The sequence below is a fragment of the Carcharhinus amblyrhynchos genome, chromosome 1, assembly GCF_965287045.1.
Source record: "Carcharhinus amblyrhynchos chromosome 1, sCarAmb.v2.hapA, whole genome shotgun sequence".
Taxonomy (NCBI): domain Eukaryota; kingdom Metazoa; phylum Chordata; class Chondrichthyes; order Carcharhiniformes; family Carcharhinidae; genus Carcharhinus; species Carcharhinus amblyrhynchos.
The window spans coordinates 88,688,225-88,713,127 of record NC_137324.1 but is presented as its reverse complement, the minus strand read 5'-3'; the positions used below and the strand labels follow the sequence as shown (position 1 = coordinate 88,713,127).

The 24,903-nt window shown below is 42.0% G+C and overlaps 2 protein-coding genes across 3 annotated transcripts in view; one reads left to right on the top strand and one right to left on the bottom strand.

The window, feature by feature from the left end:
* Window positions 1–825: 825 nt before the first annotated feature.
* LOC145343050 (toll-like receptor 6) lies at window positions 826–21,943 on the bottom strand. Of its 2 annotated transcripts, none has more exons than XM_080188848.1 (3): window positions 21,847–21,943; window positions 9,142–9,174; window positions 826–5,003 (listed from the first exon to the last, which is right to left on the bottom strand). In XM_080188848.1, the coding sequence occupies exon 3, from the start codon at window positions 4,921–4,923 to the stop codon at window positions 2,452–2,454; it is 2,472 nt and encodes an 823-aa protein (XP_080044974.1). In that variant the 5' UTR covers window positions 4,924–5,003; window positions 9,142–9,174; window positions 21,847–21,943; the 3' UTR covers window positions 826–2,451. The 2 variants fall into 2 exon arrangements, with proteins under 2 accessions (XP_080044974.1, XP_080044965.1); XM_080188839.1 differs by having other exon boundaries at window positions 21,676–21,936.
* A 109-nt stretch (window positions 21,944–22,052) lies between these two features.
* LOC145343045 (protein NOXP20-like) overlaps window positions 22,053–24,903 on the top strand; it is a 43,503-nt gene continuing 40,652 nt past the window's right edge. Inside the window, exon 1 of the mRNA XM_080188824.1 lies at window positions 22,053–22,145. The gene's annotated coding sequence lies outside the window, so the exon portion shown is untranslated. The remainder of the gene's footprint in view (window positions 22,146–24,903) is intronic.

The window sequence follows — 24,903 nt, the reverse complement described above, 5'->3', positions numbered from 1 at the left end:
TGAAGCTGCAGGGCTGAAGAAGCAGGAGGATGCCTTTCTAGGTAACCAACAGGGAGGGCAGCTGATTTAGGCACCTCCCCTCTCAATTTTAAAATTAAAAATTCCCTCAAAGCTTACCCATTATTGAAAGGGGGGTGGGGGGCTGGAGAGGAATGTGGGGTGGAGGGCGAGTGGAAGCACCCTTCTACAGAGATGCCTTTGGCTTCAGATGCAGGCAGGAGGAGAGACTTTCTAAGCCTGCCTGGAGCATTGGTTCCCTGATCTGTTCCTGAAAGGCTGCTTCCAGACTACTGCCCTGTTCCCTGATGCCTCCAGGGACCTAGAGACTGACTGAAAAATCTGACAAATAGGCTTTTAATTATGTTCTTTGGCTCACTATTGCTTGAGGGCAGATAGCCCTGCTGATCCCCATCCTGCTTCCAAGGAAATGGCACAGAGGCTGGAATGAGCTAGAGAGCCAGAACTCTGGCCAGCAATACAAATTTACCAGCCTACTCTCCAGCATGCCACCCCCAACTGGCCTAAAAATGCAGTCCTCATTTTGGAAGCTATCTGAAGATAAGACCTCAAATTATTAAAACTACTGGCTCTCATGCTGTACGAATATTATTCTGATGGTGAAGTCATTTTTACATCAAAGAATTATTTGTGATAATGCTGCTCCATCAACATTTATGCTATATGAAATCCATAGTCCCATTTACAAACGGAAAACATTGTGACTGTTCTTCAGAGCTCAAAGAGTTCATTTATCAATTCAGGATTTCTTGTCACCGTGGGGAATACCCACTCAATTTAAGAAACTCAAAATTTAATAATGTTCAATGTTTTTATTTACATTCAGCAATACAAATGCTCGGTGAATTAAAACAGCAGTTAGTGGTTAGAAAGTTAATTTATTTCCATATCTATTATATCAGGTGTAATTGCGTTACTTCACATAAATGTTTTTAAAGCTTTTGCCAAAGGAGTAAGAACCAAAGTCCACTCTGAAAGTTTTGTAAGTTGCATGGAGATCTCACCAAATGTTTAAAAACATGACCACAGAGACATAAAGCACTTGCAACTCTCTTAAACAGCGAATTTCCATTTTTCACTTTTAGCTGGACACTCTGGGCATGTTAGAGAGACCCTTATTAACGCTTGCTACAAACTTTCTTATTACTCGTAAGAGTTTCAATCACCCTTGGGTACATATAGTATATGCCAGGACACCCTGATTCCAAACCCTGGTTCCCCCAACTTCTGCTCTTAGTCAAATCTGATACTGAGAGTAGCTTCCGTTAATTCTCTAGAGCTTTCCTCCAGAATTATTGCTCTCCTGATCTAAATATAGGTTTTTATGGCATATGTCATGCCTTACTTCTTCTTTAAATGTCCCTCCACCCATGGTGTCTTTTAGCCTGAATAGGTTCTGGGTTAAGTAATGAATCAATTTTATGATTCTCACCCAAGTTTTCAAATCCTTCCATGGCCTCATCCTTCCTTTTCTCTCTAACATTCTTCAGACCTACATCCCTCTTGGATATCTGCACTCTTTGAAATCAAGCCTTTCACACATTCCGCTTTTAATTAGTCCGCCTTTGCAAGCTACACCTCAATTGTAGAGCACAAAGCTCTGAAATTCCTTCCTGCAACCTCCCAACCTCTTTTTGCTTGTTTAAGGCACTTTTTAAAGAACTATCTTTGGCCAAGATTCTGCCCATCTTCCCTAATATATCTTCATGTGATTCCGTATTCAATTTTGCTTTATAACATTCCCGTGAAGCACCTTGGGCTGTTTTGTTAAAAACTCTATATAAGCAATTGCTGTTGGTGACAGCTGTTGGTCACAATTGTTGTGTGTGGTCTTTTGTGTCTCAAAGCAACATTTGGTTTTCCTGTTATTATTTAAAGACCTCATTTAAGGTGCAGCATAGATCAAATCACATCATCAGATTTTTCAACCACCAAAAGGACTTCCGACGAAGAGCCATCCAGACTTGAAACGCTGGCTCTATTTTCCCCCCCCAGTAAATGCTGTCAGACCTGCTGAGATTTTCCAGCATTTTCTGTTTTTGTTTCAGATTCCAGCATCTGCAGGATTTTGCTTTAAGAAAATAAGTTTAGCAGCTGACTTCACCAAGTTCTGAGGCTCCATTCTCATCACATCTTGCTGATGTAAGGATACCAATCAGGTACTCCAAGTACTAATGAACTCATTTTCCCCAATATTTAAACCCTCCTATTCTTCTTGCTTGGGTTTACGTGTGATAAAGTATCAAATGTTATTCATCCTTTCTGTCTGAAGGTGTTCGACAAAGCAGCCAACACCCTGTTGAAGGTTTATTGGTGTAATTTTTTAACTTCCAAATGTTGTACCTTCAGTATAATTCTAAATATTATAAGCTCAGGAAATGGACACACCAATATATGTGCACCACGAAGATTAAAATGATATAGCTCAGAATATTATTGGTCAGTATTTACATAAGAAAAATCCTCTGATGTAGCAGTCAGGTTTATTCCTATTGTGGCCTGCAAATTGGCCCAGAATAGTCTCTGTTTGTTTTTGTCGCTAGGCCATTCTAAGTAAGTCTTCTTTGCCATAAGTGATTTTAATTTATAATATTTAGATGGGATTAGGTACTGAGGGATCGGCTCCAAAACAATCAGTATCAAATTATCAGACTGTTCACTTAACACGTGGTGTTGTGCAAAGTAAAGTTCATAATGGCACCATTCACTCTGAATGAAGTTAGGCGATAAAACAAATATTGATTTGTAACTCTTCTCTATACAGTTGATTATGTTTTCAATAATACCTTTGCCTGGAATAAAGTTTCTTTCATGAAGACAGATTCGTAATGGGCTGCCTCTCTCTTCTAGATTTGGCAGCAGCTGTCCCTTCACCCAGCTGGAATCATGTTGGCTGTAGGATACAAAAGCATGATAGACCAAATTTTCAGATAACTGATGGGAGTCAGTCTTCATAGCTCTTCGTTTCATCTGGGTCCATTGCCAAGTCATTCTCAAGTACCAGGGCAAGTCCAAAAAATGACACATAAGCCCAATTACAATTGTCAATGCACTCATACTACCCAGTACAATTAGCAGCAAGAGGGTTGTGCTGCATGTCACTTCTGATAAATGGAAGTCCTTCAATAATGTACCTTTAAGGCTGTCTGGATAGGCACAGCAATAGGACTTTGGCCATCCTATTATCTCTATGTGGGTGTTTTCCTTCATCTTAATAAAGTCTCTCAGATTGCAGGTACATGTAAATGGATTGGAGGCAGCATTCAACACAGTCAGTCTTTGGCAACTTTGAAGAAAGCTGCTTGAAGGTTCATGAAATGCATTTGCTTCAACAAACAAGATCTCAAGATTAATAAATTTGCTGCAGTCAGGAGGATTAGCCAGGTTATTGGCACCAAGATATAATTCCTTCAACATATTTAGGTTGTTCAACGTTTTGGGAACACTTTCAATTTCATTTTTCTGCAAATCAAGGATCTCTAAGTTGCTGGGTAAGCATGTGAAAACCAAGTTTGTAAGTCTATTTGAGGATAGATTCAGCTTTATCAAACTGTCAGTCCAAGGACAAACTCTACTCTCATCAAGAATAAGTTGATTTTGACTCACATCCAAGTACTTCAGAGATTTCATATGTTTGGTCATGTTGCTCACTTTAAATAACTGATCAAACTTATTCCGTTGTAAAATAAGAGTCTCCAACAAATTTAGGGTCTGGCAGTCTTGCAAAAAAAAATTACTGATAACTGAATTATCAGAAAGGTCAATGAGTTTATAAGTGTTTCCTTTGCTTGGGCAAATCATGACCATCATTCCAGATTCACAAATCGTTAGATTTTCAACCTTTATCACATTAAAGAAATCATATATAATGCTCTGACTGAAATAGAAAGGCAAGATGTTTATTTGCCTTATTACAAATGTCTTCAATGTTCTTTCCGAACGCTCAAATTGAGAGTCTGTAACTTCGCATACTGTCATATTAAAAACATTGAAATTTTTAACCTTTGAAGCCCAAATATATTTTGATACACTAGTGAAAGTTTTCCAGTTCAATTTTAAATGTTGTAAAGATAGGTTTGTGACTTTTGAGAATTTTTCCAGTATTTTAAAACTGTTAATATAATGGTAGCAATCTTGGCAGCGTTTTCTCGTTAATCTTTGGCTGTAATATTGGCAACAGTCAATGTTGACTGAAATTTGGTTGCAATCTTGGCAGCATTCAATGTTCAATAGTTCTAAAGCATGAGATACGTTGAAGGCATCATACATGACCCTTTCAAGTAAATCTGTATGTTTAATAGATGGCAAAGCAATTTGGAGTTTTGTTGTTCTCAAAACCTGTAATGAACCAGGGTCATACTCCAACAATGTTTCTAATCCAATTGAAACTTCCTGCAACTGTATTCCTGAAATTTCTTTGAAATCATTTTTCTGTAACTTTATTGCTTTCCTACTTCCTAATCCTAAATATTCCAGATCTTCCAGGAAGCTAAATGCTTTTCCAAGTGTCAGACTAAAAAAATTATTGTTAGAAATATCCAAATATTTGAGAGAGATAACATTAAGTAAAAAGTGACATTCGATATTCGAAATTTCATTCTTGGAAAGATCTAAATATTTCAACTTTTGATTGGACCTGAATGAAGCAGTGGCTAAGTTTCTGATCTTATTGGAGGACAAATTCAAACTTTCCAATTGGTGAAGAGAAGCAAAGTCCTGCATATGAATCTCAGTAATGTTGTTTTGTGATAAATCCAATATTTGTGTGAGACTTGGTAGGTCCTTTGGGACAGTAGACAGTGAGGAGGATGAATTGTTCACAACAACATCATTTTCTGTGGGAAAACACAAACTGCAGCAGGTTTTAAATATTAAAATCCAAACAGAAGAGAGAATGTTGACCATGATGGGGTGCTTTCCTGTATTTTCTGCAGCCAAACACTTGCGTATTCCTAACGTGGAATTTACTTAGTGCAATGAGAAAACTGAAACAAAAACAAAATATGAACAATAGTAATATTGGGTCTCAGGTAAGTTGATCTGAAAATAAAATATACCATTGACTGACATACTCCAAAATGGCAAATACAAGAAATGTTAATTGAGAAATGGTAAAAAAAATATAGCAACCAAGCAGAACCCATTTGAAATAGTAATGGTTTCAAATTGTTGGACCAAGTTCCTATGTTTTAAAAGTCAGAAAATTCAGTTTAGAGTGCAAAATTGGGGTGAATAATTGAGGTAATAATGACAAGTTAGTTCCTGTGAAAAGACTTTGAAAATTCTAATGAATATATTAATGATGAAGTCAGTCTAATATAGAGATAGTCTGTCTTTATTCCTTTCCAGGTGCAGAAGAGTATTTGAGCATTTCCTATACATACTTAAGATTTCCTGTCTTCTTTAATAGGAATCCAGCACTCCCTGCAGGAAGCCACACTCAGGGAGCTCACCTCAGGAAGTCTGAATGTACAGTATTTTGATTTATCGTTCATTGCAATTAATGGACAGGATATGGACAGATTGTGGCCTGCAATTTCCTATGTTGCGTGAACACAAGAGAATTTCCAAGTTGCAATCCCCAAGAATAGTTGAAAACACTGAATTAATGGAATCACTCATCATATCTCTAATTATGTCAGGTGGGCCTCATGTTGTTAGCAGTTCTATAACCCTGCAAAAGTGACTTTAGACGCTACCTTGAAGACAGTGAGACCACAGTGGCTGCATAACCAAATATCCTGGCATTGAAGCAAAATCTTCAGGGTTGGTAGTAAACCTTCTGTTTTCGCAGCCCATTCTTCAGCTATACAACTCCTTTACCAATGAAAGAACTACATCCACAACCTGGATGGACAGGTTCATAGCTTATAAGGGGCAAAAGCAGTAGCAAATTATTAGACACATATACGGCTAATTTGCACAAACCCGAATTCACTGCTACTATGTTTTGCAGGTTGTGATTCCACAAATCAAAAGGGGACTGGAAATCTAGTGCCCTTCTGACACACTCCAGCCGTAAGTTCAACAGGAGTGCATAAGATCAGGCAGAAAATACATAGCAATGTAGAAACACCAGGACATAGTGACAGCTTCATGACAGTTGCATAACCCTTGTTTAGGGTGGAATGTCTATCTACCACACACAAGATCACTTGCATGAGAGGATGACTTTCTGGAAGAAAGTGACTTGCAGCCCATGGTGTCCTCAGTACCAACATGGTCCCACTTCTCTTCCTCAACTCTCCAGAAGAGACAAACAGACCTGTCGGTCAGAAGCACATCGAGGCCCAGGCTGTGTGGTGATCTGCACAGCCAAATATTTTTTAAGAATTGTTGGGGTATGGGGGTGAGGGGAAGGGGTAATCATGATATCAATGGAAAGAAGGGCAAATCCATTACCAATGATTTGTGCTCCTGATAATTTAAAATGAGGTGTTGGGAGCAATAGAGACATGTTTCTGAAAGAGCTGGTGGGCACTGTTGCATATGTTAATTCAGATGGCATAGAATGAGGTGGAAATGTCTTCGCTAGGCAACAGGGAGTTAAGATGTTTATTTAAAAATTGTTTAAAAAAATGTTTATTCATTAGTGTCACAAGTAGGCTTACAATAACACTGCAATGAAGTTACTGGAAAATCCCCGAGTCACCACACTTCAGAGCCTGTTTGGGTACACTGAGGGAGAAATTAGCATAGTCATTGCATCTAATCAGCGAGTCTTTCAAACTGTGGGAGGAAACACATGCAGACATGGGGAGAACATGTAGACTCCATACTGACAGTCACTCAAGCTGGAAATCGATCTCGTCACCCTGGTGCTGTGAGACAGCAATGCTAACCACTGTGTCACTGTGAGATTAGACAGCACTGGGAACAAAATGATCCTGCAATGTTAAATCTCCTCAATATGTCACTGAAGTGACATCTTATATGCTCAAGTCTACTAAGTGGAACCTGAACCCATGACATTCTGATTCAGGGACATAAGTGGTACTGCAGAGCCAAAGCAATGATAAAAGAGAGCATAGCACATATTAAATTACTCTGTAATTCCTGATGACAAGCAGGAATGCAGCACCCTCTCCATTCATCAGCACATGTACAGTTTCACATAATGTTGTTGACATTGTTGTGCACTTGCTGTCTACTTCAGTCATGCTTGCCAATCCCCAATACACTCCTCTCTGCCCCTCTGCTTGCTGCTCCATCCCACTCTTCTTGCTGCTCCCTCCTGCTCACCGCTCACCACTCCATTTGCACACTGTTTGATCCTTACTCTTGACACTACCCCTCTCATTCCTGTTCCCTATGCAATTTCCACCTATTCGCCATTCTCTTCTGCTCATTGCAAGGGGAAGTGGTGAACTGACAGTAACTTAGGAGACAATAGTGAAAGGAGCCGCAATGATGAAGGGAGCAGCAATGATTAAGGTAGCAGCAATGGTGAAGGGAGCAGCTTTGGGAGAGAGCAAAGTGGCAGCAAGTAAGAGGTTGGGCAAGCAAAAGGGACCTTGAGGAATGGTGAAAGGAACAGCAAGCATTCAGAGGGGAGTTTTGCGTTAATGGCAAAAGGAGGGAGGGAGCCGGGAAGTGGTAAAGAGAACGAGAGGGCGGGAGCGACAGGCAACTGGCAGGGAGTAGCAAGCGGGATTGTGCAGAGAGGAGTGAGAGCATGGCTCCCAGGAGAAAGCAGTGAAGGGTGGAGTGACAAGTGGAGGAGACATCAGTGAGTTGCAAGGAGTGAGAACAATGTTGTGGGTTATTTTCTGTCTTTGTTAGGTCTGCACTATAATTGATGCAGGCAGCTGTGCCACAAAGACAAATTACAAGTTGAGGAAATGAACTCTTTACAGTTACAGGGTCAACAAATGCACACAAATCTGGATGCTGATATGCAGAATATCATCTACTTTATATCTGAAATGCCACAATGGTAAAAGCTGCCATCATAACTGATAATTGTAGGATTAGTTTATCGTACATTTATAGGATGAAGAGGATTGCTTGCCAACATTGTGCAGGTGAGAGTTTTACCACTGAATTATAAGAGACCAAAGAGATTTTAACTCATTCAAATCCCACTCACTTGCATAGAGTTAAAGTCAGGCCCCAGGACTGAAAATCATTCCAAGATATTTCACTGAAGGATTATATAAAAACAACAGATACTAATCCTTTTGAAGACAGAGAGAGAAAAGGTGAAGAGGTTTTTGAGAGGGAGTTCCAATGAATGGCATTGAAATGGCTGTAAAAGATTACCAGAACTAGCAAACGAAGTAGACTGTAACCAATGCTATTATTTCCACATCTGGTCATCTACCTTCTGAAGATATGCTTCAGGTTCTCTGCAAGGCATGTTCTAATCCTATTCTAAAATCTTCTGTAACATGTTAGGTAGATTGGCTATGCTTAATTGCCACAGAATATCCAAAGATGCGTAGGTTGGGTGGATTATTCATGGTAAAAAGTACAGGGTTATGGGGACAGAGCGCAAGGGAGGGCCTGGTCGGGATGCTCTTTTAGAGTTGGTGCAGTCTCAATGGGCCAAATGGATTACATGGTTCTACGTGCAAGAAGGATCAGAGATGACTCCTTCAGCTTCCCATTGTCCCATAAGAGAAGTATCTGAGTTCAGTTATGTGCCTCCCTAAATATTCTCTTATAAACAGGCCTATTTACTAAAAGTGCAAACATGGTTTTTCCCCCAACTCATTGTGATTAATTTGTATTAATTATCAAGATATGATTGCTGCTATCAAGCCAAACACTAATTGAAGATTCCTGTTTGCTTTTGAAAAGGGGCTGCTGGGTTTTCACTTCAACTATAGCAGTCCAACATATGATTAGACATATGATTAGACTTTTACATATGATTAGACTTACACAAATAATTGAAAAAAACTGAATGCTCCAGGATTTATACAGAAAAGGCTGCAACAGATCAATTCCAAGTTTTTAGCTTATATTGAAAAGCTTACTATAAGTACACCAATTGAAAAACGGCTGTCCATTCTAGACATTCTATTTCTCTCCAGTTATAAAATGTTACAGTTGACTGACATGTTTGAGAAGAATCAACTGGTTTGAAGTTTAAATGTATTGAAAAATGTAGATTCTTACCTCTGCAAATGGACTGGTTCCCAGCACAATCATCTGCAAAACAGTATAAAACAGTTCATCCGTTGCCACATACAGAGATGGTAAAGTCAGGGAAAACCTCAATCTAAACAAGGCATTTAACAGAAACTGATGTTCCCTAACTATTTGAATCAGTTGCCGTTGTACACATGGCTCATTTATTCGTGGTATTGGAAAAAGGTAGCCAAGAAATAGAGCACACTATAAAACACATGAACATTTGCCCTTGTTTCTAAGCAGTACTTTTTGCTCAAGGATCAAAAGAAGAACTGAAACTTTCAGAAACAACAAAACCAAATGTGGTGAACGGAAAGGGAAGCAGTTTTATACAGACCAGTTTAGACCGGAAAGTTTTTGGTTTTTGCAAGATTCAAATGGTAGATCAGAATTACACAACTAGGATCCCAGTTTCCAAATTTAACTGATAAAATTTCATTGAATACAAAAATTTACAAGCGCTGGTTATGGTAAAAGTATCAATGTTAGAGAAAATACTAACAAAATATTCTTACTAGGAGCTCCTGTTATGTGGAGAGAAACAGAAAATGTTGGGAATGCTCAACAGTTCTGACAGCATCCATGGGCAGAATAGACAAATTGAAGTTACAAGCGTGGACCTATCTTCAAAACTGAAAATAGGATCTGGCCAGGTGCATTGGTTTCTTTCCAAATTGTAAGAAAAAATGAGTTAATATATTACCTACACAGCTATCAAGCAGGTGGCTGATGTGTTGATTGACAATGACCAGGACTTTCCTTCTCAGCTGAATATTAAGAGCAGTGTGACTCAGTGCCCAATGTTACTGCGCCCACCACTGTATTGCCAAAGTAGACAGGCAGTTAGTGCAATGATGTGATCATGCTACTGACCAAATTGTATATCAGCAGCTAACCACAAGGTTGAAAACTGATAGCTATTCTGGTTTAACCCCCACCAGTAAGTCAAACATGAAAACAGCAAAGGTTGTAAATTAGTCTAGGATCCAAACATGTCCACCTCATGCACGATCGATTACATTTCAGGGCTTCTTGGCTTCCCTTCTACAATGTGCTACTGTTACATGTGCCAGGACTTGCCATCAGTATAAGAAGGTAACCTTACCATTTATATAGATGATCTGGAGGAGGGAACCGAGTGTATGGTGTCGAAATTTGCTGATGACACCAAGATTGGTGGAACGGCAAATTGCACAGAGGGTGTGGGGAGTCTGCAGAAGGATCTAGATAGGCTGGGCGAATGGGCCAGGAACTGGCAAATGGAATTTCATGTTGGCAAGTGCGAGGTGGTCCACTTTGGTAGGAATAATGGTAGGAAGGACTATTACTTACGTGGCGAAAAACTGCAGCAGGCGACAGTGCAGAGGGACCTCGGGGTCCTTGTGCATGAGTCGCCAAAACCCAGCCTGCAGGTGCAGCAGGTGGTCAGGAAGGCGAATGGGATGCTGGCCTTCATAGTGAGGGGGATTGGATATAAAAGTAGGGAGGTCTTGCTGCAGCTGTATAGGGCACTGGTGAGGCCGCAGCTGGAGTACTGTGTGCAGTTTTGGTCGCCGCACTTACGCAAGGATATTTTGGTCTTGGAGGGAGTGCACAGGAGGCTTACTAGGCTGATACCGGAGTTGAGGGGGTTGAGCTATGAGGAGAGGCTGAAGAAACTAGGCTTGTACTCGTTAGAGTTTAGAAGAATGAGGGGAGATCTCATTGAGACGTATAAGATGATGAATGGGATGGATAGGATAGAGGTGGAGAGACTCTTCCCACTCAGAAAGGACAGTAGGACTAGGGGGCACAGCCCCAAGATAAAGGGGGGGCGGTTTAGAACGGAGTTGAGGAGGAACTTCTTCACTCAAAGGGTGGTGAATCTCTGGAATTCTCTGCCCGTTGAAGTGGTGGAGGCTGCCTCGCTAAATATTTTTAAGAAGCGGGTTGATGGGTTCTTGATAAGCGAGGGGATTAAGGGTTACGGGGAGAGGGCGGGAAAGTGGAACTGAGCCACGACAGATCAGCCATGATCTTATTGAATGGTGGGGCAGGCTCGAAGGGCTAGATGGCCTACTCCTGCTCCTATTTCTTATGTTCTCCCCTACACCCAACTTACTCTGGCAGGATCATAATCTTCAAGGAGTCTTCAGCGGTAAGACTCTTAGCAGTATAGAGGATCAGAAGGACCTTGGGGTCCAGGTCCATAGGACTCTTAAATCAGCCTCGCAGGTGGAGAATGTGGTCAAGAAGGCATATGGTGTACTAGCCTTCATCAATCAAGGGATTGAGTTTAGGAGTTGGGAGATAATGCTGCAGCTTTATAAGGTCCTAGTCAGACCCCACTTGAAGTACTGTGCACAGTTCTGGTCCCCTCATTACAAGAAAGATGTGGAAGTTATTGAAAGGGTGCAGAGGAGATTTACAAAGATGTTTCTTGGATTGGATGGCATACCTTATGAGGATAGGTTGAGGGAGCTCGGTCTTTTCTCCCTGGAGAGACGAAGGATGAGAGGTGACCTGATAGAGGTTTATAAGAGGTTGAGAGGCACAGATCGGGTGGATTCTCAAAGGCTTTTTCCCAGGGCTGAAATGGTCATTATGAGAGGACACAGGTTTAAGGTGTTGGGGAGTAGGTACAGAGGAAATGTCAGGGGTAAGTTTTTCACTCAGACGGTGGTGGGTGAATGGAATCAGCTGCCATCGGTGGTGGTGGAGGCGAACTCGTTGGGGTCTTTTAAGAGACTTCTGGATGAGTACATGGGATTTAATGGGATTGATGGTTATAGGTAGGCCTTGTAGGTAGGGATATGATTAGCGCAACTTGTGGGCCAAAGGGCCTGTTTGTGCTGTAGTGTTTTATATTCTATGTTCTGTAATGATGAGGAGATACTGATGCGTTGGACTGGGGTAAACATAGTAAAAAGTCTCACAATGCCAGCTTAAAGTCCAACAGGTTTATTTAGTTTGACAAGCCACTAGCTTTCGGAGCATAGCTCCTTCATCAGGTAAGTGGGAGTTCTGTTCACAAACAGGGCATACAAAGACACAAACTTGATTTACAAAATAATGTTTGGAATGCAAGTCTTTACAGGTAATCAAGTCATAAAGGTACTGACAATGTGAGTGGAGAGAGGGTTAAGCACAGGTTAAAGAGATGTGTATTGTCTCCAGCCAGAACAGTTAGTGAGATTTTGCAATCCCAGGCAAGTCGTGGGGGTTACAGATAGTGTGACATGAACCCAAGATCCCGGTTGAGGCCATCCTCATGCGTGCAGAACTTGGCTATCAGTCTCTGCTCAGCGACTCTACGTTGTCGTGTGTCGTGAAGGCTGCCTTGGAGAACGCCTGCCTGAAGATTAGAGGCCGAATGCCCATAACGCTGAAGTCACAACAGGAAGAGAACACTCTGGCCTGGTGATTGTCAAGCGGTGTTCATTCATCCATTGTCGTAGCGTCTGCATGGTCTTCCCAATGTACCATGCCTCGGGACATCCTTTCGTGCAGCGTATCAGGTAGACAACGTTGGCCAAGTTGCAAATGTACCATGTACCTGATGGATGATGTTCTCACGTGAGATGATGGCATCCATGCCAATGATCCAGCACGTCTTGCAGAAGTTGCTGTGGCAGAGTTGTGTGGTGTCAGGGTCACTGTTCTCCTGAAGGCTGGGTAGTTTGCTGCGCACAATGGTCTCTTTGAGGTTGTGCGGTTGTTTGAAGGCAAGAAGCGGAGGTGTGGGGATGGCCTTGGTGAGATGTTCATCTTCATCAATGACATGTTGAAGGCTCTGGAGAAGATGTCATAGCTTATCCACTCCGGGAAAGTATTGGACGACGAAGGGTACTCTGTCTGCTGTGACCCGTTTTTGTCTTCTGAGGAGGTTGGTGCTGCTTTTCACTGTGGCGAAAATTGGCTATCAGTCACATTGTCTGTACCTTTAAGACCTGATTACCTGTAAAGACTTGCATTCCAACCATTATTTTGCAAATTGAGTTTGTGGGTCTTTATATGCCCTGTTTGTGAACAGAACTCCCACTTACCTGATGAAGGAGCAGCACTCCGAAAGCTAGAGTCTTGTGCTACCAAATAAACCTGTTGGACTTTAACCTGGTGTGGTGAGACTTCTTGCAGGATCACAATGGCCAGATTCTGATACTTAGAGCAGGTGAGAAGGCATGCAAGATTTTCAGAGTATGTGCATCAATGTGCTGGCAATGACAGTAATGATTTTCTGTGCAAAGCCCACCTGGGTTGTCCATTGCCGGTTGCAGCCCAGGTGTGTGTGTGTGTATGTGGTTGGCTGGGAGGGAGGGAGGGAGGATGGACGGACATTTGGAAAATTAAGTCTGTCAAACTCCAAATCACCCTGAGTGAGTTGTATGCACACTCCAGACCCTAAGTCTCTGACATGTACATGTTAATATAGGGCAGCAAGCCATTGTGCAAGTTGCTGTCCTTTTTTTTGGTTAATTCTAAAATGTTAATTCTTACCCCTGATGGTCATGTTCCTTTAATTTGCAAAACCTGAGTTTAGCTCAAGGCCCTAACATACTTGCAGCCAGTCCCCACAACACAGGGATTGGAGAGAGAATCAGGATGTGTTGATGATCTCACTGTGGATTTATCATATCCATGTTTCAAGATGGCGGCAGAGCGTGCCGACTTTTTGCAAGCTAGGCATGGTAAGATTTGTATAGACGGTATGCAAAACAATACATTTCACTGTATCTTGGTTCATGTGACAGTAACAGGAACATAGGAATTAGGAGCTAGAGTAGACAATTCAACCCTTCGAGTCCGCTCTGCCATTCTGTATGATCATGGCTGATCTCCACCTCATCCTAACTCCACTTCCCTGCCTTTTGCCCATAGCCCTTTATTCTGCTTTTAATCAAATGTTCATCTCTTTCTTCAATCCATTGATAGAATCTGCATTGACTGCACTGTAGGGCAGTGAATTCCATTGACTCACAACCCTCAGTGAGAAGTAGCTTCTCCTTATCTGTCTTGAAACTTCCCCCTCTTACTGTACAACTAGGCCCTCTTGTCCTAGACTGTTCTAGAAGGGGGATCATTTGGTTAACATTTACTTTATCAAACCTGTTGAGTATTTTATATACCTCAACCAAATCCCACCTCATTCTTCTGCACTCCAGCGAGTACAAGCCCAAGCTATTCAGCCACTCCTCATATGACAGCCCCTTCAAACCTGGAATCAATCTAGCGAACCTCTTCTGAACTGCCTCCAGTACCACATACTTCCTCAGAGGTGACCAAAACTGAACACAATACTCCAAGTGTGGTCTCACTTAATGCCTTATACAACTGTAACACTTCCCTACTTCTATACTCTAGATCCTTTGCAATAAATGCCAAGGTTCCATTTGCCTTCCTTATAATCTGCATACCCATTTTCTGAGACTCATGCACAAGGACACCCAGATCCCTCTGCACAGACACCTTTTGAATCTGTTTCCCGTTTAAATAATAATTTGTCCTTTTATTTTTCTGGCCAAAATGGATAACCTCGCATTTATCCACATTAAACTCCATCTGCCAGATTCTGGCCCATTCCCCTAGCCTGTCAAATCAAATCAGATTATCCAACATTGGCCTGAATTTTGCTGTTCTAATGATGGTGAAGCTCTCACTGTTCACTGTCATTTCACCAGAGAGAATAACTGGGGAGTGCGCACATTGTAACATATAAATCTGAAAATTGTGGTGGGCTATTTTTCACTGCTTGCGGACGCTTTGCTATTGCACTCGTCCAACTCAGGATTTAAATGGAAGAAATGGAACTGACTGACCACAAATAATGAAGTACTTTCACTACAACATTTTAGGATGGTGTTTCCCAGTCACTTGCAAATAATTAAAAGATCTGGCCCAATGAGGACACTGATACTGGAAGGCATTTCAACTTTCAGAATGCTTTTTGGAGAGTTCTGACTTTTTTAAACATGATTTAAAAACATCATAACATTATTCTGGTACAATTTATCTGACTTTTCAAAAATATCTAAGTTTATGATTTCTTTAAATTTTTTTTTGTTTCAATTTTTTTTAACACGCATCTGTCATGACAGATAATGCAGCAGCTTAGTCGTGATAGATTCTGTGGTCATGTAGTAGATCCACTGCTCCACGTAGCCTGTTCTTTTTGCCCATATCAGAAAATGCTGTAGAAGCCCATACTGTAAGTGATCACCTTCCCTTGCAAGTGAAATTCTTGCTCCCACCATTGCGTTAAGTAAGTTTGCACTTTCAGGTCAGTGGCAAGTGGAGGCTCTTTGTCACTGACTGCAACATCCAGGCTAGATAATGTCCTAAGGGAAATCTGACATCCTTACCCCATCTGGCCTATGTGGTATCCCAGATCCTTATCCCAGGTCCATAGCAACATGGTTGGTTCTTAACCATGCACTGAAATGTCCAAGCAAGCCGCTCAGTTGTATCAAGCACAATAGAAAAGTCAAAAAAAAACTGGATAGATCACCAGGCATCAACCTAGGCACCAGATGCGACAAAAGCACAGTTTGCTCAGTCAACCTAGAAAAATTCAACTCACCAACACATGGAGATTTATGTAAAATTTGCGAAAGCTACTCCACAGATGAGTCAAATAATTGCCAGACGTAGTTATATTCACAGAATCTGAGCTTCTGCCAAAGTCCCAGACTATCATCCCTGGATATGTAATGTCCCACTGGCAGAGCAGACCCAATAGAATGGTATACAAATGGGAAAAAATGGGCCTCAAAGCCCTCAATATTGACATGGGACCCCATGATGTCTTGCCGCATTAGGCACAAAACACAACAGACTGAATGGCCTCTTTCTGTGCCGTAGCTTTTTTGTGGTTCCAGGTCAAAGATGGGCAAGGTTACCATCTCCTGATTATCAGCTACCAGCCTTTCTCAGTTAATAAATCATTACTCCCCAGCATTAAACGCCACTTGGAAAAGGCACAGAATATATTCCGGGTCAGACTTCAATGCCAATAACCAAGCTGGCTTGATGGCACCCCATTGGCTGAGCAAACCAATTCCTGAAGGGGTATTGACAGGGTGGATGTGGAGAAGATGTTTTCTCTCGACAGAGAATGTAGATCAAAGGGTCACTGTTTAAAAATAAAGGGTTGCTCATTTAAGACAGCGATGAAGAGATTTTTTTCTCTTAAAGGGAGTGCATCTCTGGAACTCTTTTCCTAAAAAGGCAGTGGAAGCAAAGTCTTTGAATATTTTTAAGACCGAGCCAGATACATTCTTGATTAACAAAAAGGTGAAGGGTTAGTGAGGAGGTTGAAGGTACATTCAGATCAGCATGATCTTACTGAATGGCAGCACAAGCCTGAGGAGACCTAATGGTCTTCTACTAATATTTGTATAGCTGCCAGAAGAGGCCTGCAACAAATGGTGTGAGAATTCCTGCGTGGGATTCGGGCATCATTGGCAAAGTTAGCATTTGTTTCCCATCCCTCAGAGAGGCTTGCTTGGCCATCTGAAGGGGCATCTTATGGTCCCATGTTTGGACTCCAGTTTGGACGCAGAGTCATATGTAGACCAGACAAGGCAAGAATTCCAGATTCACTTCCTCAAATGATATCAGTGAACTAGATGGGCTTTTATGACAATCAATTATGATTTTATGATCACCATTATTGAGACTAGCTTTATAAAATCCAGATTATTTTATTAATTGAATTTCAATTCAATCAGTTGCCATGGTGGAATTTGAATCCATGTCTCAAGAGCACTAGCCTTGGCCTCTGGATTATTAGTCTATTGACATTACCACCATTCCACTGTCTGCCCTTCACACATTGTCTTCACAAATCTACTTGCTGCAGGTGTATCTGCCCATGACTTTAATTGGTAGGACTGACCACCGCACAATCCTTGCAGAGCTGATAGGCCCTTTTCCTCCCATTGAGGACCCCCTCCATCTTACTGTGGAACTACCACCATGCTAAAAGGATGGATCCAGAACAGATCTGGCAGTTCAAAATGGGACATCTATAAACAGCTTTGGACCATCAATGTAAACAGTGTGTGATAGACAGAATAAGGCAATTTCACAACCAGTGCATCAAATCAAAGCTCTGCAGTCCTACCATAACCAGTCCTGAATAATTGTGAAGAAGGAAAGTAGGGAAAAAGCAGGAAATTACAGGCCAGTGAATCTAACCTGAGTGGCAGGAAAAGTATTGGAAAAAGTTCTGTGGGTCAGAATTAATCTCCACTTGAGGAGGCAAGGATTAATCAAGAATAGTCAGCATGGTTTCGTCAAAGGGAGATCATGTCTTACAAAGTTGATTGAATTTTTCAAGGAGGTGTGTAGAGTACGCAGTTGAAGTAGTCTACATGGATTTCAGTAAGGTTTTTGAAGAAGTCCCACATGGGAGGATGATGAAAAAATTAAGATTCCACGGGATCCAGGGCAATTTGGCAAATTGAATCCAAAATTGGTTTAGTGGCAGGAGACAGAGGATGATGTAGGAAGGTTGTTTTTGTGACTGAAAGCCTCTGTCCAATGGAGTTCTGCAGGGAATTGGTATTGTTTGTAGTGCACATTAATGATCTGGATGTGAATGCAGGAGGTATAAGTAAGTTTGCAGATGACACAAAAATTGGTGGCATGGTAAATAGTGAGGAGCACTATTACAGATATTAGATTACAGGACGATATAGCTGGGCTGGTTAGTTGGATAGAACAGTGGCAAAGTGTGAAGTAATGTATTTTGGAAGGACTAAAAAAGCAAGAGAATATACAATGAATGGTTGGACCCGAGGAAATACAAAGGATCATAAGGACCTTGGTGTGCATGCCCATAGATCTCTGAAGACAGCAGCACAGGTAGATAAAGTGGTTAAGAAGATATATGGAGTACTTGCCTTTATTAACCAAGCATTAAATATAAGACCAGCGAGGTTATGATGGAGTTATACAAAATGCTGGTTAGGCCACGGCTGGAGTACAGTGTGCAGTTCTGGTTACTGCATTTGAGGAAAGAAGTGATTGCCCTAAAGAAGGTGCAGAGGAGACTCAACAGGATAAGAACCTAAGGACTAGGAGCAGTAGGCCATCTAGTCCCTTGAGCCTGCTTCGCCATTCGATAAGATCATGGCTGATCTTTCTGTGGACTCAGCTCCACTTAACAGCCCACTCACCATAACCCTTAATTCCTTTACTCTTCAAAAATTTATCTATCCTTGCCTTAAAAACATTCAATGAGGTAGCCTCAACTGCTTCACTGGGCAGGGAATTCTGCTGATTCACAACCTTTTGGGTGAAGAAGTTCCTCCTCAACTCAGTGCTAACCCTGCTCCCCTTTATTTTGAGGCTTCTACCTTACCTACTCCCTTCATAATTTTATGTGTTTCTATAAGATCTCCCCTCATTCTTCTGAATTTCAATGAGTACAGACCCAGTCTACTCAATCTCTCTTTAAAAGCCAACCGTCTCAACTCCAGAATCAACCTAGTGAATCTCCTCTGTATTCCCTCCAGTGTCAATATGTCCCTTTTTAAGTAAGGAGACCTAAACTGTACACAGTACTCCAGGTATGGCCTCACCAGCACCTTATTTAGCTGCAACATAACCTTGCTGTTTTAAACTCCATTCCTCAAGCAATGAAGGACAAATTTCCATTTGCCATCTTAATTTCGGCTGTACCTGCATACCAACTTTTTTTGATTAATGCACAAGGTCACCCAGGTCCCTCTGCACAGCACCATGCTGCAATTCTTTACCATTTAAATAATAGTCCATTTTGTCGTTATTCCTACCAAAATGAATGACATCTATTTACCAACAGTGTACTCCATCTGCCTCACCCTTGCCCACTCACTTAAATTATCTATATTCCTTTGCACACTTTGCTCTGCCACTCATCTTAGTGTTATCTGCAAATTTTGATGCATTACACTTGGTCCCCAACTCCAAAATCATCGATGTAAATTGTGAACAGTTGTGGTCCCAACATTGATCCTGAGGCACATCACTAGTCATTGATCGCCAACCAGAAAAACACCCATTTATCTCCACTCTTTGCTTTCTTTTAGTTAACCAATCCTCTATCCATGCCTATACATTACCCATAACACTGTGCACCTTTATCTTATGCAGCAGCCTTTGGTGCGGCATCTTGTCAAATGCCTTCTGGAAACCCAGATACACCACATCCACATTGTCCACCATACATGCAACGTTCTCAAAGAATTCTACGAACTTGGTTAAACACAACCTGGCCTTCATGAACCCATGCTGCGCCTTCTCAATGGGACAATTTATATCCAGAGTTCTCGCTATTTCTTCCTTGATGATAGATTCAAGCATTTTCCGTACTACACAAGTTAAGCTAATTGGCCTATAGTTACCTGCCTTTTGTCTAACCTCTTTTTTAAAAAGTGGCGCCACAGGTTTCCAATCTGCGGGAACCACTCCAGAGTCCTGTGAATTTTGTAAATTACCCGTAGTGCATTTGCTATTTTCTCCACCATCTCTTTTAGTATCCTGGGATGCATTCCATCATGGCCAGGAGACTTGTCTTCCTGGATGTTGTTTGGGCTGCAGTGTTTCAGTAATCAAAAGAGACTAGATAGGCTGAGGTTATTTTCCTTACAGCAGGGAAGGCTGAGGAGGGACCTGATTGAGTTGTATAAAATTATGAGGGGCACAGATAGGGTGGATAGGAAGGAACTTTTCCCCTTAGCAGAGGAGTCAATAACCAGGAGACATAGATTTAAGTTAAGGGGCAGGAGGTTTACAGGCGATGTGAGGAGAAACCTATTCACCCAAACAGTGGTGGGAATCTGGAACTCATTGTCTGAAAGGGCAGCAGAGATGAACAGCATTGACCTGATGACCAAGAGCCTCCTCACGTAAAACTCTTCATGAGTAAACATCTCTATTTTCCCTTCTGCTCTTTGTGTTAAAAATCTCTCCATCTTTTCCTGAATGGGCCTAACTTTCATTTTAAGATTTTCCATTGCTCTTCATCTCCACACCAGAAGAAATTGTATAAGACATTAGTAAGTCCACACATGGAATACTGTGTACAGTTCTAGTCACCTTATTATAGACAGGATATTAAATTAGAAAGAGAGCAGAGAAGATTTATTAGGATGCTACCAGGACTTGATATTTAGTTATAAGGAGAGGCTGGATAGACTGGGACTATTTTCCCTGGATGCAGGAGGCTTAGGAGTGATTTTATAGAGGTACAGAAAGTAATGAGGGGCATAGATAAGGTAGATAGTCAACATCTTTTCCCAAAGGTAGTGGGGTCTAATACTAGAGGGCATAGGTTTAAGAGGGGCAATTTTTTCACTCAGAGGGTGGTGTCTGGAACGAGCTGCCAGGCGCAGTAGGAGAGGTTGGTACAATTTTGTCTTTTAAAAAGCATTTAGACAATTACACGGATAAGATGGGTATAGAGATATATGGGCCAAATGCAGGTAATTGGGACTAACATAGTGGTAAAAACTGGGCAGCGTGGACAATTTGGGCTAAAGTGTCTGTTTCCATATTGTAAACATCAATGGCTCTATAAGAAACAATTCCTCCATTTCCATCCTATCATTTTTTTCAATATTTTAAACATCACAGTTAGATAACCCCCTCAATCACCAAATGCCAAAAAAGAAAAAAACTTGCATTCATATAGCATTTTGCATGACTATCTGATGACTCAAAGCTCTTTACAGCCAATGAAGTATTTTTTGAAGTGTAATCACTGTTATAATGTTAGACGCAGAGCAGCCAATGTGCGTACATAGCAAACTGTGATAATGATCAGTTTTTTTTGTGATGTGTAAAGAATTGCCCAAAACATATCTCAACTTAAGTTAAACTCTTTCTACATCCGAGCTATGACTGTAACACTACATTCTGCACCCTCTCCTTTTCTTCTCTATGAATGGTATGCTTTGGCAAGGAAAAATACTTATCACTGTATACTACTAATGCATGTGACAATAATAAATTTATAAAAATCAAAAAACACTCCTACTCTTTTTTGAAATCATGCCATTGGATTTTTCACATCCAACCAAGCAACAGATAGGCGCTCGGTTTAACACCTCGCCTGAAAGACGGAACTTATGACAGTGCAATGTTCCTTCGGCGGTATTGGTGTCAAGGTAAATTTTTGCACTCAAGTCTTGCCGTAGACCTTAAACCTAGAATCTTGTGACTCTGATAAAAGTACTACCAACTGGGCCACAGCTGACAAAAGGAATACAAACTAAGCGCACGCAAGTTGTTCTAAAAATCTATCCTAAGTTCCGGCAGCATTCTGGTAAATGTGTTGCACTCTTTCCAAGGCCAATTTGGCTTCCTGAGGTCCAGTCCCAAAATTGAAACATATATGGGGTCTGAGAAAAACTCCAAAGCAATAATTCCTCTCCTTGATATGCCAGCCACAAGGAAATAAAAGCCCAACTTTTTTGCGGCATTTTAAAATGCTTTGCTCATCTGTGCAGAAGCTTTAAGTGTTATCAAAGTAAAAGTGCAGGAGCTGAAATTTACCTCGAGTGTTATTTTAAACACAGTTGGCATGAATGGGAAGTTCTGGTTTACTACGGCCACTGACCCTTGGCAAAAGCATTCAGTGAGTTGAAAAAGTGCGGAATGAGAAGTTCATCCCTGAATAACTGATACCCTTGAAAAGGAGAAACTTGCAGACAGCCTTGGGCATACCTGGAAAACAGGTCAAACATTTTAAAAGTAAAAATGTTCAGCAGATCTGACAATATCTGTGCAGAATAGAAACTTTCCCAAATTACACACCCAGCGCTGGTGCAACACTAAATCGATCCCCCCCACCCCCGTCCCGTCATAGGTTGGAGGTAGGTGGGCCGCTCCTTTCCGGAGGGCCGCGCTGTGCCGAACACAAGGTTCCGGATCCAGGATGGGTTTTGTGTTGTCGACGTGGCGGCGCCCAGAGGGGCGGGGAAAGAGAGGACAAGGGAGAGAGACGAGGCGGTGCGCGCGGACAGGTGAGGCTCGAGCCCCCGGGCAGTTTAAAGGGTAACGGACTCGGGTGGAGAAAAGGGCAAAGCGCCTGCGGGAGCAGGGCTGGGTTCAGTCCGGGCTGGAGCGGCCACTGGCAGCGGGGTGGACAGCAGCAGCAGCAAGGGGAGCTTCACTGGAACCCCTCCCGTACACACCCTTCTGAGGGGCTGTCAGCTGCTGCTCATGGACCTGTGGTGGATAGTTCTAGACAAAAGTTTTAAGCTCACCATGACTGGTCTTCAATAGTTTTACAAGTTGCATGCATCGGATATACGAAGAGATGTTAAACTGATTCAGGGAGACCAATGGGAAATGTTCTCTGTATTCGTTATTATTATATGCATAATTACAGTATTGAAAAAGTAACTTGTATTTATAAAAGCATTTTGAAAGCTTTATGATAATCCCCAAAGTCCTGGAGCGTTATCAAAAGCTGAAACCGACCCAGGTAAGGAGATATTCAAGCTGATGCCCAAAAGCATCTTAAAGGAATATAGTGAGAGCTGGAGGGCTGTAGGAAAGGATTTTGGGATTTGCAACCCAGGGAGGTGATGGCCTAATGATATTATCTCTAGGCTATTAACCCAGAAACTCAGCTAATGTTCTGCGGACCCAGGTTTGAATCCCACCGCAGCAGGTGGTGGAATTTGAATTCGCTTTAAAAAAAGTTTGGAATTAAAAATCTACCGATGACCATAAAACCATTGTTAATCGTTATAAAAACCCAACCGGTTCACTAATACCATTTTAGGGAAGGAAATCTGCAGTCCTTACCTGGTCTGGTCTACACAACAATGTGCTTAACTCTCAATGCCCTTGGGCAATAAATATGCTGGCCAGCCAGTGATACCCATGTCCCACAAATGATTAAAAAATGGCAGCTGAAGGCACCACATATGGAGTGATTCAAATAGGGACTGCTCTGAAGGCCAGAACTGAGGGAGTGTAATCAAGAGATGCTGAGGGTCACTGGTATTGTCAGCATTTGTTGCTTATCCCTAATTGCCCTCAAGAAGATGGCGATGAACCACTTTCTTGAACCACTGCAACCATCTGGTGTAGGTATTCTGTTTGGAAAGAAGTTCCAGGATTTTGATCCAGCGACACTGAAGTAATGACAATGCTGTCCTCAGTCAGGATGATGTATGGCTTGGAGGGGCAGGTGGTGATATTTCCAGGCATCTGCTATCCTTGCCCTTCTTGCAGGGAAAGGTTGTAAGTGTGGAAGGAGCTTTGGTGAGCTGCCCCAGGGCACCTATATGGTACACACTGCTGCCATTGTGCATCAGTGGTGGAGGGGAGGGAGTGAATGTTTAAGGTAGTGTATGAGCTGCTTTCTCCTGAATGCTGTGTTGTTGAAGCTACAGTCATCCAGGCAAATGGAGAGTATTGCATTACTGCTTGATTTGTGCCTTCTAAGATGGTGGACAGTTTTTGGGAAGTCAGGAGATGAGTTACTTGCTGCAGAATTCCAGCCTCTTGCCCACCGTTGTAGCCACTTTAGTCTAGTTTCTGGTCAGTGGTAACCCACAGGCTGTTCCTAGTGGAGGATTCAACAGTGATAAGGTAGTTGAATGTCAGGGGGAGATGGTTAGTGTCTGGCATTTGTGGGTCTGGATGTTAGTTGCCACTTAGTTCAATATGAATGTCCCAGTCTTTCTGCGTATGGACATAGATTGCTTCAGTATCTCAGGAGTCGCAAATGATGCTGAATGTTGTGTAATCATCAGTGCACATCCCCACTTTTGATCTTGTGATGGAGGAAAAATCATTGATGAAGCAGCTGATGATGGTTGGGCCTGGGACACCACCCTGAGGAACTTCTGAAGCTGAGGTGTGTTGGAGCTGAGATAACTTGCTTCCAACAATCACAATCATCTTCCTTTGCACTAGGTATGACTCCAACCAGTAGAGAGTTTTTCCCCTGATTCCCGTTGACTTTAATTTTGTTCAGGCTTCTTGATGCCACACTTGGCCAAATGCTGTTTTGATGGCAAGAGCAACTGCTCTCAATTCACCCCTCGGGTTCAGTCCTTCTGCCCATATTTGAACCAAGGCTATAATGAGATAGGAACTAAGTGGCCCCAAACTGACTATCAGTGAACAGGTTTTTGCTGAATAAGTGCCACTTGATAGCACACTCAAGACACTTTCCATCACTTTGCAGATGATCAAGAGTAGGCTGATGGGGTGATTAACTGGCTGGATTAGATTTGTCTTGCTTTTTGTGGACAGGACGTGCGTGAGCAATTTTCCACGTTGCTGGGAAAATGCCAATGTTGTAGCTGTGCTGGAACAGTTTAACTAGTTCTGGAGCAGAAATCTTCAGCACTACAGCTGAGATGGTTGTCAGGGTCCACAGCCTTTGCTTTGGCAGTGCCTTCAACCATTTCTTGATGTCATGTGGAGTGAATTGAATTGGCTGAAGACTGGAATCTGTGATGCGGGGGACCTGGGGAGAAGATTGAAATGTATCATCTATTAAGGTCTTTTGGCTGATTGTGGTAAACATTTCAGCCTTATCTTTTGCATTGATGTGCTGGACTCCTCCCATCACGGAGGATGGGGATATTTATGGACATTCTTCCTCCAGTTGTTTAATTGTCTACCACTATTCACAACTGGATGTGGCAGTACTGCAAAGCTTAGATCTGAGCCACAGGCAATGGGACCACTTAGCTCAGTCTATTGCATGCTGCTTCCACTGTTTGGCATGTCAGTAGTCCTGCTTGTAGCTTCACC